This window comes from Oncorhynchus keta, chromosome 19, assembly GCF_023373465.1.
Source record: "Oncorhynchus keta strain PuntledgeMale-10-30-2019 chromosome 19, Oket_V2, whole genome shotgun sequence".
NCBI classification, from domain to species: Eukaryota; Metazoa; Chordata; class Actinopteri; order Salmoniformes; family Salmonidae; genus Oncorhynchus; species Oncorhynchus keta.
In genome coordinates this window covers 47,839,594-47,852,101 of record NC_068439.1, presented here as the reverse complement: position 1 = coordinate 47,852,101, position 12,508 = coordinate 47,839,594, and the positions used below count along the sequence as shown (strand labels likewise).

Below are 12,508 nucleotides of genomic sequence, written 5' to 3'. Positions count from 1 at the left end.
GAGGGCCTTACAAACGCATTGAATAACAGATTCACTACATGGAACAGAGATTCTCCCTTAAAATAGGAAGTTTGTTTTGAAGTGGTTGTACTCAGAGATGCAAGAAAGGTCAGGAAACACTTTTTTTTTTTTTTTAAACACCATATATTTTTTAAAGTCTCCATATAAACTTCGATTCATTTTTTCAACTGGTACCGAGGGACCTTCAGACTAGTTTGTAGGGCAAACCGTTCTGACGCTACAGATGACTTTGTGAGAAGACTGATTTTTCGGGATGTCTCATGATCTGACAAACGCAGCTCTTGCTCTGGCACCGCAGATGCGGCTGATTTTTTTTTAATGGAGATTTTTGGATTATGCTAATTAAAACCACAAAGCAGATACAATTCAAACTAAATATTTTATTATATCACATCAAAAACATTTGCCTCAATCACATTTACCTGATATCTGTGCAACACTGACCAGGTTTCCATCCAACCTTTTTATGTGAGTTAAGTACAGGTCTGATAATAAAAAATAAAAAAAGAAGTAATGACAGGCCTGATAGAAACAGAAAATCGTAATTAAAATTACTTATGCGAGAAATATCAGTGGAAATGCTTTTATGAGCAAATATTGATAAAACAACAATCATATTGAAGTCAACTGAATGACACAATGATATGTGCGGTTATCCCACTGCAACTCATCGGGAAAGCATGCAGTTTATTAGTCTACAGATTAAGTAAGTTAAGACTTCACAGGGAGGTGAAAGTGCATGGTGATGAGCTTGATGCTTGTCTGCCGTTTGACAAATAAAAATTCTCGCTCTTTTGTTTATAATATTCGTATCATGTAAGCTATACGTGCACGTGACAATACAAGACTGGACACACTCGGTATATAACTCAATTTTTAATTTTTTAGAAACATCATTAGATTTAAATGCGATAGAAACACATTTAACTTGCTTTTTTATTTGGTACTTGGGAATTTAACCACAAGGTATTTTTATGTGCACTGTCATCACGCACAGCATTTGCAACAAGTCATTTTGATGGAAACATCTCGTGGGAAAATGCACATTGTTCTAATGCCGATTTTATAATACTTGCATGAAAATCTGTCGCCAATTGGATGGAAACCTAGCTATAGTCGGACAAACAAACAGCTTTACAGACTGAATATTCTCTCTGGTACAGTATACAGCAGCTATCTTCATTTGGGTTAAGAGGGTATTTTGTGCTCTCTTAAGGTAGTAAGGTCTGCGGGGGTAAGGTTTGGGGCAGGAAGGAAGAGCCTGTGTGTGTTCTGAGGGGGAAATGGTCTACTTTTTGGCGGCCTGGAGGCGCTCGCTCACGTTCTCCCAGTTGATGACATTCCAGATGGCTTTGACATAGTCGGGTCGGACATTCTTGTACTGTAAATAGTAGGCATGCTCCCACACATCAATACCCAGCAGGGGGACCAGACCTGTGGAGAAAATAAATAAGAATAATTAAGTAAAATCATTCAACAGTAACTTAACTAGGCATACATTGCCTTCAGAAAGTGTTCATACCCTTTGACTTATTCCACATGTTGTAGTGTTACAACAGACTGAATTCAAAATGGATTAAACTTCTTTGTATTATCACCCATCTACACACACACACACACACACACACACACACACACACACACAATAAAATCATGCAAATGTATTGAAAATTAAAAACAATTTACATAGAGTACCAATCAAAAGTTGACACACCTACTCATTCAAGGGTTAATTATTTTGACTTTTTCTACACTACAGAATAGTGAAGACATAACATTATGAAACCCCAAAAAGTGTTAAATCAAAATAAATTTGAGTGCAAGCCTTGACAGCCTTGCACACTCTTGGCATTCTCTCAACCAGCTTCACCTGGAATGTTTTTCCAACAGTCATGAAGGAGTTCCTACATATGCTGAGCACTTGTTGGCTGCCTTTTCTTCGCTCTGCAGTCCAACTCATCCCAAACCATCTCAATTGGGTTGAGATCGGGCGATTGTGGAGGCCAGACCATCTGATGTAGCACTCCATCACTCGTCTTGGTGAAATAGCCCTTACACAGCTTGGAGGTGTGTTGGGTCATTGTCCAGCTGAAAAACAAATTATAGTGGGACTAAGCGCAAACCATCTCTGTGCTTCACGGTGTGAACCGCACATGCGGAGATCATCCATTCACCTAGCGTCTCACATGGCAGTTGGAACCAAAAATCTGAAAATCTGTCCTTTTGGTCACTCCAACAGTAATGTCCATTGCTCGTGTTTCTTGGCCCAAGCAAGTCTCTTCTTATTGGTGTCCTTAAGTAGTGGTTTCTTTGCAGCAATTCAACCATGAAGATCTGATTCACACAGTCTCTGAACAGTTGATGTTGAGATGTGTCTGTTACTTGAACTCTGAAGCATTTCTTTGGACTGCAATTTCTGAGGCTGATAACTCTAATGAACGTATCCTCCACCGCAGAGCTAACTGCGTCGTCCTTGTCTGGGATGGTCCTCATGAGAGACCGTATTATAGTGCTTGATGGTTTTTGCGACTGCACTTCATGAAACTTTCAAAGTTCTTAACATTTTCCGGATTGGCTGACATTCATGTCTTAAAGTAATGGACTGTCGTTTCTCTTTGCTTATTTGAGCTGTTCTTGCCATAATATGGACTTGGTATTTTAACAAATAGGGCTATCTTCTGTACACCACTCCAACCTTGTCACAACAACTGATTGGCATAAAATAATTAAGGAAAGAAATTCCACAAATTAACAATGCACTAAAGTTGTTGTTTTTTTGTCCTGAATACAAAGTGTTATGTTTTGGGCAAATCCAACGCATTACTGAGTACCACTCTCCATATTTTTAAGCATAGTGGCGGCTGCATAATGTTATGGGTATGCTTGTAATTGTTAAGGACTGGGGACTTTTTCAGGATATAAAGAAAAAAAATGAAATATGGCTTGGGTCAAGAAACACGAGCAATGGACATTACTGTTGGAGAGACCAAAAGGACAGATTTCCAAATTTCAGATTTTTGATTCCAACTGCCATGCCTTTGTGAGACGCTGAGTAGGTGAGTGCATGTGCGGTTCCCACCGTGAAGCACAGAGGAGGTTTGATGGTTTGCGCTTAGTCCAACTATCATTTGTTTTCAACTGTACAGAGCACAGTAAATATTCTAGAGGAAAACCTGGTTGTCTGCTTCCCACTAGACACTGGGAAATTAATTCACCTTTCAGCAGGAATGTAACCTAAAACAAGGCCAAATCTATACTGGAGTTGCTTACCAAAAAGACATTGAATGTTCCTGAGTGGCTGAGTTTTTACTCGTATTTAAATCTATGGCATGACCTGAAAATCGGTGTCTAGCAATGATCAACAACCAATTTTATAGAGCTTGAAGAACTTTGAAAAGAATAAAATGGGCAAATGTTGCACAATCCAGGTGTCGAAAGCTCTTAGAAACTTACCCAGAAAGACTCACAGCTGTAATAGAGTCTACAAAGTATTGACTTGTTTGTGAATACTTAAAGTACCAGTCAAAAGTTAACTCCTGAGTAGGTGAATTTCTGTATTTTTTATATTTTCTACATTGTAGAAAAATAGTAAAGACATCAAACTATGAAATACTACATGATTCCATGTGTTAACTAAAAACAGTGTTAAACAAATCAAAATATATTTTATATTTGAGTGTCTTCAAAGTAGCCACCCTTTGCATTGACAGCTTTGCACACTCTTGGCATTTTCTCAACGAACTTCATGAGGTAGTCATGGAATGCATTTCCATTAACAGGTGTGCCTTGTTGCAAACAGGATGCAGGTTTTGGAATATTTTTATTTTGTAAAGGCTTCCTTTTCACTCTGTCAATTAGGTTAGTTTTGTGAAGTAACTAGAATGTTGTTGATCCATCTTCAGTTCTCCAATCACAGCCATTAAACGATGTAACTGTTTTAAAGTCACCATTGGCCTCATGGTGAAATCCCTGAGCGGTTTCCTTCCTCTCCGGCTTCTGAGCTAGTTAGGATGCCTGTATCTTTGTCGTGGCTGGGTGTATTGATACACCATCCAAAGTGTAATTAATATGCTCAAAGGGATATTAAAATGTCAGGTTCTTTTTACCCATCTACTAGAGGTCTACCGATTATGATTTTTCAACGCTGATACAGATTATTGGAGGACCAAAAAAAAGCTGATGCCGATTAAATCGGATAAAAAATATATATATTGTAATCATGACAATTACAACAATAACGAATTATCACTTATTTTAACTTAATATAATAAATACATTTAGCCTCAAATAATGAAACGTTCAATTTGGTTTAAATAATGCAAAAACAAAGTGTTGGAGAAGAAAGTAAAAGTGCAATATGTACCATATGTAAGAAAGCTAACGTTTAAGTTCATTGCTCAGAACATGAGAACATATGAAAGCTGGTGGTTCCTTTTAAGATGAGTCTTCAATATTCCCAGGTAAGAAGTTTTAGGTTGTAGGTATTATAGGACTATTTCTCTCTATACCATTTGTATTTCATTAACCTTTGATTATTGGATGTTCTTATAGGCACTTTAGTATTGCCAGTGTAACAGTATAACTTCCGCCCCTCTCCTCGCTCCTGAGCCCCTGGGCTCAAACCAGGAACACAACGACAACAGCCACCCTCGAAGCAGCGTTACCCATGCAGAGTTAGGGAACAACCACTCCAAGTCTCAGAGCGAGGGCCTCCTGGGTGGCGCATTGGTTAAGGGCGCTATACTGCAGCGCCTGCTGTGCCATCAGAGACTCTGGGTTCGCGCACAGGCTCTGCCGTAACCGGGAGGTCCGTGGGGTGACGCACAATTGGCCTAGCGTCGCCCGGGTTAGGGAGGGCTTGGTCGGTAGAGATGTCCTTGTCTCATCGCGCACCAGCGACTCCTGTGGCGGGACGGGCGCAGTGCGCGCTAACATTGGTGCGGCTGGCTTCCGGGTTGGATGTGCGCTGTGTTAAGAAGCAGTGCGGCTGGTTGGGTTGTGTATCGGAGGACGCATGACTTTCAACCTTCATCTCTCCCGAGCCCGTACGGGAGTTGTAGCGATGAGACAAGATAGTAGCTACTACAACAATTGGATACCACGAAATTGGGGAGAAAAAGGGGTAAAAATTCAAATTAATAATAAAGTCTCAGAGCGAGTGACATTTGAAATGCTAATTAGCGCACACTCCGCTAACTAGCAAGCCATTTCACATTGGTTACACAAGCCTAATCTCGGGAGTTGATAGGCTTGAAGTCATAAACAGCGCAATGCTTGACGGACAACAAAGAGCTGCTGGCAAAACGCACAAAGTGCTATTTGAATGAATGCTTACGAGCCTGCTGCTACCTACCACCGTTCAGTCAGACTGGTCTATCAAATCATAGACTTAATTATAACATAATTATACACAGAAATACGAGCCGTAGGTCATTAATATGGTCGAATCCAGAAACTATAATCTCGAAAACAAGACATTTATTCTTTCAGTGAAATACGGAACCGTTACGTATTTTATCTAAAGGGTGGCATCCATTAGACTAAATATTGCTGTTACATTGCACAACCTTCAATGTTATGTCATAATTACGTACAATTCTGGCAAATTAGGCGGCCCAAACTGTTGCATATACACTGACTCTGCGTGCAATGAACGCAAGAGAAGTGACAAGTTCACCTGGTTAATATTGCCTGCTAACCTGGATTTAGTTTAGCTAAATATCCAGGCTTAAAAATATATACTTCTATGTATTGATTTTAAGAAAGGCATTGATGTTCATGGTTAGGTACACATTGGCGCAACGATACGCACCATATCGATTATATGCAACGCAGGAAACGCTAGATAAACTAGTAATATCATCAACCATGTGTAGTTAACTAGTGATTATGATTGATTGATTGATTGTTTTTTAGAAGATAAGTTTAATGCTAGCTAGCAACTTACATTGGCTTACTGCATTTGCGTAACAGGCAGGCTCCTCGTGGAGTGCAATGAGAGGCAGGTGGTTAGAGCGCTGGACTAGTTAACTAAGGTTGCAAGATTGAATGGCCCGAGCTGACAAGGTGCAAATCTGTTGTTCTGCCCCTGAACGAGGCAGTTAACCCACCGTTCCTAGGCAGTCATTGAAAAAAAGAATGTGTTAACTGACGTGCTTAGTTAAATAAAGATGAATTAAAAAAGGTGTAAAAATAAATAAATAAAAATAGGCCAAATCGGTGTCCAAAAATACCGATTTCCGATTGTTATGAAAACTTGAAATCGGCCCTAATTAATCTGCCATTCCGATTAATCGGTCGACCTCTACCATCTACCAATAGGTACCCTTCTTTGCTAGGCATTGGAAAACCTCCCTGGTCTTTGTGGTTGAATCGGTGTTTAAAATTCACTGCTCAACTGAGGGGACCTTACAGACAGAGACATACACACAGACATAAGAGAGAGAGACATACACACACACAATTGAATACGGAAGTTCACATACACTTAGGTCGGAGTCATTAAAACTCATTTTTCAACCACTCCACACATTTCTTGTTAACAAGCTATAGTTTTGGCAAATCAGTTAGGACATTAGTTTGTGCATGACACAAGTCATTTTTCCAACAATTGTTTACAGACAGATCATTTCACTGTATCACAATTCCAGTGGGTCAGACGTTTACATACACTAAGTTGACTGTGCCTTTAAAAAGATTGGAAAATTCCAGAAAATGATCTCATGGCTTTAGAAGCTTCTGATAGGCTAATTGACATCATTGAGTCAATTGGAGGTGTACCTGTGGATGCATTTGAAGGCCTACCTTCAAATTCAGACCTCAGAAAAAAAATGCAGACCTCCACAAGTCTGGTTCATCCTTGGGAGCAATTTCCAAATGCCTAAAAGTACCACGCTCATCTGTACAAACAATAGTACGCAAGTATAAACACCATGGGACCACACAGCCATCATGCCGCTCAGGAAGGAGAGATGAATGTACTAGGACCTTGAAGATGCTGGAGGAAACGGGTACAAAAGTATCTATACCCACAGTAAAACGAGTCCTATATCGACATAACCTGAAAGGCCACTCAGCAAGGAAGAAGCCACTGCTCCAAAACCACCATAAAAAAGCAAGACTACGGTTTGCAACTGCACATGGGGACGAAGATTGTACTTGTTGGATAAATGTCCTCTGGTCTGATGAAACAAAAATAGTACTGTTTGGCCATAATGATCATTGTTATGTTTGGAGGAAAAAGGGGGAGGCTTGCAAGCTGAAGAACACCATCCCGTCCGTGAAGCATGGGGGTGGCAGCATCATGTTGTGGGGATGCTTTGCTGCAGGAGGGACTGGTGCACTTCAAAATAGATTGTATCATAAGGAGTAATATTATGTGGACATATTGAAGCAACATCTCAAGACATCAGTCAGGAAGTTAAAGCTTGGTCGCAAATGGACAATGACCCCAAGCATTCTTCCAAAGTTGTGGCAAAATGGCTTAAGGACAACAAAGTCAAGGTATTGGAGTGGACATCACAATGCCCTGACCTCAATCCTATAGAAAATGTGTAGGCAGAACTGAAAAAGCATGTGCGAGCACGGAAGCCTACAAACCTGACTCATTTACACCAGCTCCGCCAGGAGGAATGGGCCAAAATTCACCCAACTTATTGTGGGAAGCTTGTGGAAGTTTGACCCAAGTTAAACAATTTAAATGTATTTGGCTAAGGTGTATGCAAACCTCTGACTTCAACTGTATGTGTGAGGCACAGAGAAGGCAGTCATTCCAAAATCATGTTAAACACTATTACTGCACACAGTGAGTCCAAGCTACTTATGTGACTTGTTAAGTACATTTTTAGTCCTGAACTTATTTAGGCTGAATACTTATTGACTCATGACATTTCAGCTTTTAATGTTTATTTAATTTGTCAACATTTCTCAAAACATAATGCCACTTTGACAGTATGGAGCATTGTGTGTAGACCAGTGTCAAAAACATCTCAATTTAAGGTCTGAATTTAAAATGGATTAACACAACAAAATGTAGAAAAAGTCAAGGGGTGTTAATACTTTCTGAAGGCACTGTATGTTAGAGATGCACGATATCGGTGGACATGGAGTCGGACGATATTAGCTAAAAATGTCAACATCGGTATCGGCCCGATGTCTAGTTTAACACCAATGTTAACTATCGATGTCAAAGCTACCGTGCATACCTATATAACGTAAGTACATGACGTAATGACGCCACGTAACATTTTGCGGTACACCTGCAACACAGCATTCCTAACCTAGCCCACAATGTCTGCTGTGTGGATCGAGCAGTCAACAAGTCGAGCAGTCATTTCAAAGAGTAAGAACATTTCAGTGAGACAACTCGAAAGGTGAAAAGCATTAAATCCAAGACAATAGAATTCATTGCCCTTGACAATCAAACACTCTGTCGTGGGCGCTGTTTGCTTTCGCCGACTGGTCAAGCACCGGTACACACTACCAAGTACGCTATTTTTCAGATGTTGCCCAACCCAAGGTACACAGTAACTCGCTATTAGCTTCACAACATACATACTATGGAACGCCATTTGGTTCTTTGCGTGTCAAAAAAGACACATTAGCACTGTCAAAGCTGTACAAAAAGTCTGCAAACAAGCAAACACCGGCCACGAACGATGTGTTTACAATACCGCGTTGGTAAGAAAGCATCATTTGTTCGACCGCAACTTCTGGGGTAGCACCAATACATCCAGCCTGAAAACAATGACCAGTAGAAAGTGCAGTCATTTTCATTATTCTTAGCAATGATTTAGGAATCCTTGTGAGTAAGTATTAGCTAGGTTGCCACTTGTTGTTCTCCTATTGAAATTGAACTTCAGTTCATGAAAATAAATAGCGAGCCGGCCCCTTAACCCTGTTGCCCAAAGATAATGTTATTAGCAGCCAGCTTGCGTCATCTGGCTAATGAGGCTCGACCGGACTGGGTTGTATTGTGAAGCAAGCCACAATGAGGATTAGGAATAAGTGGAATTTGCAGTTTGCCTTTAAAATACATGTCTGTCATTGACAGTGATGCAAATTAATATGAATAGTAGAATTATACCATACTTTTATTTTGAAGGCTTACCACAAAGTCCACTATTGTGGCTAATTCCTATTGTGGCTAGCTTCACATAGATGGGTCCGACCAGCATTAATCAAATAAGAACTTTTATAAATAGGGTTATTTAGATGACCCCTAGAATGTTGTTTTTGGGGAAGAACATTGTTTCAATCTATGAGCTAGCTATATTTATGACCATCTGTTCCACAATAACATCAGTCTAGTTAGGAAATTAATTGAAATCTAACAAATGAACACATATGCTTAACATATTTTTAGTTTTGGCATTCAAAAATGTGTTTTGAATGCGCGAGACAACTTTACCAGCATCATAGCACACGTATCGATGTGACATATGAAATACGAGTGATAGTGTAATAACTACGTAACAAATGTATGAACACGTTAAATTGTGACGTGCAGTCATATTCAGGTCTTGATTGGTCAAATAGTGTTATTTGACACGACAAAGTGTTATTTTACATGTATCTTTTTTGACACGCAAAGACCCAAACGGCGTTCCATAGAAATCCTGGTTGAGAATGAAATGACTGTACAACAAAACAGCACAGCAAGTAAGTGAAAGAAATAGGTTTTGATTATGTTTTACTGGTAATGGGAACATATGTAAATGCCTACAAAATAACTTTTTGGTCAGTGTGGTGTGTGTGACCTTTATTTAACTAGCCACGTCAGTTAAGAACAAATTTTTATTTACAATGTCGGCCCGGACAACGCTGGGCCAATTGGGACTTCCAATCAGGGCCAGATGTGCTACAGCCTGGATTCGAACCAGGGACTGTAGTGACACCTCTTGCAATGAGATGCAGTGCCTTAGACCGATGCGTCCATGTGTGTGTTAACTATACTAGAATGCTTAAAAAGAGGCAAAAAAATGTAATATCGGTATCAGGTTTTTTGGCAGGGAAAATATTGGATATCGGTATCGGCCAAAAATGTAATAGGTGCATCACTACTGTATGTCATTCACTGGCACTATACCCTTGTTTGATCCCCAGACAGACATGAACAAAATAACATATAACATTACTGGGACCTGGCCAATAGCCACTGACCTGTGGTTCCCTGCAGTGGGTCTTGATTAGGGCAGGCTGTGATACGGAGCTTCCCGCTCTCCTTGTCGAAGCCCAGCCATCCCCAGCCTGAGCCCTGGACCGCCACAGTGGCGGCAGACATCTTGTCCTTCAATGCCTGGAAGGAGCCAAAGTCACGGTTGATGGCCGCTGCCAGCTCACCTGTGACAGGATGGACAAACAAAGAATTAGACTGATGAATTACATACAGGTTTCCAATGGGTTTCCCATAACAACAATTTAGCAAATTCAGGAAAGAGTTTGAATTGAAAATGCAAGTGGAACATATTGGCCATTGTTGCTACTTTCCCACAAATTGTATAAACCGTGATAGTTGCAAATTATAATATACAACAACTTGTGAAGAATAGTTCAAGTAAAAGATTAGGGGAAAGAACTGCTGCTTCAAACTCCCAATAGTGCTGCTCAACATGTAGTCTTGAGAGGCCTTCTAAATCTGGAAGTCTGGAGAACTTGAGTATTGGATGTTACGTTTTAATGGGCACAGTGGCTGTTAACACTTAGATTTGATTGGCTCTGCATACATCAGACGTTTCCCCTCAGAAGAGGCATGTCCTATTTGTTTTGTCCAAGTCTCTTTTCTTACCGGGTCTGATTTTTTTTTGTAGCCTATGCTGCATTATTTTGGGGATCTTATGCTAGCAAGCTTGATGCAAGTCAGAAAAGAAATCTTAAATACCACCTCTGTTCGGAGCTCCACCCACACAAAATAGTGGATTGGTTGGTGGCAACGAGTCACTAGTTTCCATCTAGACTCCACCCCTATTTAGCTTCTTCCTACCAAAAATTACCCCAGGCTTTGAACAACGTGAGAGAAGCCTGATGTTCCGAGGCTACTCACCCTGTGGTTCTCCACCGCCATTTGGAGAGAGGTTTGTCCAGAAGATGGTGTGGTTGATGTGGCCTCCTCCATTAAACCTCAGAGCAGGCTGGAGAGAAACCTGTGCTGTCACATCACCTGAAATACATCACATGTACACATGCAGGTAACGGATTGGCTACACACTACAAGTGTAAATACAGGACAGGTATGCATTTATGACTCAATTAAATGTTCAAAAAGGAACCTCATCCAGGAACTACAAAATCCCTAATAACACCACTTTTTCTAAATCACTAATGCCTTAAGCAGCAGGCTTTCCTCTCACCTTTGGCCAGTGCCTCCTGGTACTTCTCCTCTGTGACGTTGAGGTTGTTAACATAGGTGGCGTGGTGCTTGCTGTGGTGGAGCTGCATGATCTCTGCGTTGATGTGGGGCTCCAGGGCTCCATAGTCGTAGGTCAGGTCAGGGAGCGAGTGCTTCCATCTGGCTGCCACCGTGCCCAGGACTGGGGTCACGGTGGCAGCACACCTAAAACCACCAGGAAATAGAGATGTCATGTCATTCCCATCCGTGGGAAATGTAATCAAGCATAAGCAGTAAAACTGTTTTCAGCTCAACCAGTAATGGTTGCTGCAAGCCAGCTTCCATTTAGAAGCAGCTCGTGGCCCCAGCCGACAGTATGGGAAGAGGTTAGATTACATTTGTCTAAGATTAACAAGCTACTTGTGTTGAATAAATAGCAACTTGCTCAAGTCCTGGCAGATGAGATAAAAAAGAACGTTAGCTATAGTATATAATGAAGCTGCCTGTTGCGGCCTGAGCAAGGTGTTGAGTTGTCAAGGCAAGGGGGCAAGGCCTGACTCATGATGCTGTCTATTACAAACAAGGCAATAAACACAAGTGTCAAAATAATGCCGGGGTATATAGCTAATATTGACAACTTTTACGCATACTTGTTGGCCGACCACATGCACATATAAGACCATTTCTGCTTACCAACTTACCAGATTACTGTCAGTCATTTCTGAATTGCCAGTAACACGCTGGGTAATGCTTATCGTTATATGGGGGTAGTTAACGTTCTCACTAGTTAGCTACTAGTAACTATTACAAGATGACTACTAACACAAGCTAGCTAAACAGCTATAACTAACAACCATCACGTAAAACAAACAACGTAACAATAGCAACGTTCGTTTGTTATCGCCCTTCATCGTGTTTTAATCATGGCTTGTTACCGAATGGATAACTTCATTGCATTTTGTAGTTTTACCTGCGGACTTGACCCACTCTGCTTAACATGCTCATGTTTCTTCACACCGTATGCGCTGTTCACCGTTCAGAATAGAAGTAGAACTGCCCTTGAAATTCAACATCACTGTTAGAAGATACCATATCAGTACGTGGGGGTGGCATCGGATACGTATTTATTTATACACACACATTTTACTAGAAACCCGTATA

At 40.7% G+C, this 12,508-nt stretch overlaps 1 protein-coding gene across 1 annotated transcript; it reads right to left on the bottom strand.

Moving 5' to 3' along the window:
* Nucleotides 1-381: 381 nt before the first annotated feature.
* Nucleotides 382-12,428, bottom strand: sod2 (superoxide dismutase 2, mitochondrial). The gene is made up of 5 exons (XM_035793670.1): nt 12,318-12,428; nt 11,370-11,572; nt 11,063-11,179; nt 10,183-10,362; nt 382-1,455 (listed from the first exon to the last, which is right to left on the bottom strand). The coding sequence occupies exons 1-5, from the start codon at nt 12,350-12,352 to the stop codon at nt 1,310-1,312; spliced, it is 681 nt and encodes a 226-aa protein (XP_035649563.1). The 5' UTR covers nt 12,353-12,428; the 3' UTR covers nt 382-1,309.
* Between the last annotated feature and the right edge of the window lie 80 nt (nt 12,429-12,508).

What these genes read in the sequence shown, in the direction of transcription:
- sod2 (XM_035793670.1), bottom strand. Translation starts at nt 12,352, where the DNA reads ATGAGCATGTTAAGCAGAGTGGGTCAAGTCCGCAG. An exon ending in AGAGTGGGTCAAGTCCGCAG is followed by an intron (nt 11,573 to 12,317) that starts GTAAAACTACAA and finishes TGGTGGTTTTAG; the next exon opens with GTGTGCTGCCACCGTGACCC. An exon ending in CCAGGAGGCACTGGCCAAAG is followed by an intron (nt 11,180 to 11,369) that starts GTGAGAGGAAAG and finishes GATGTATTTCAG; the next exon opens with GTGATGTGACAGCACAGGTT.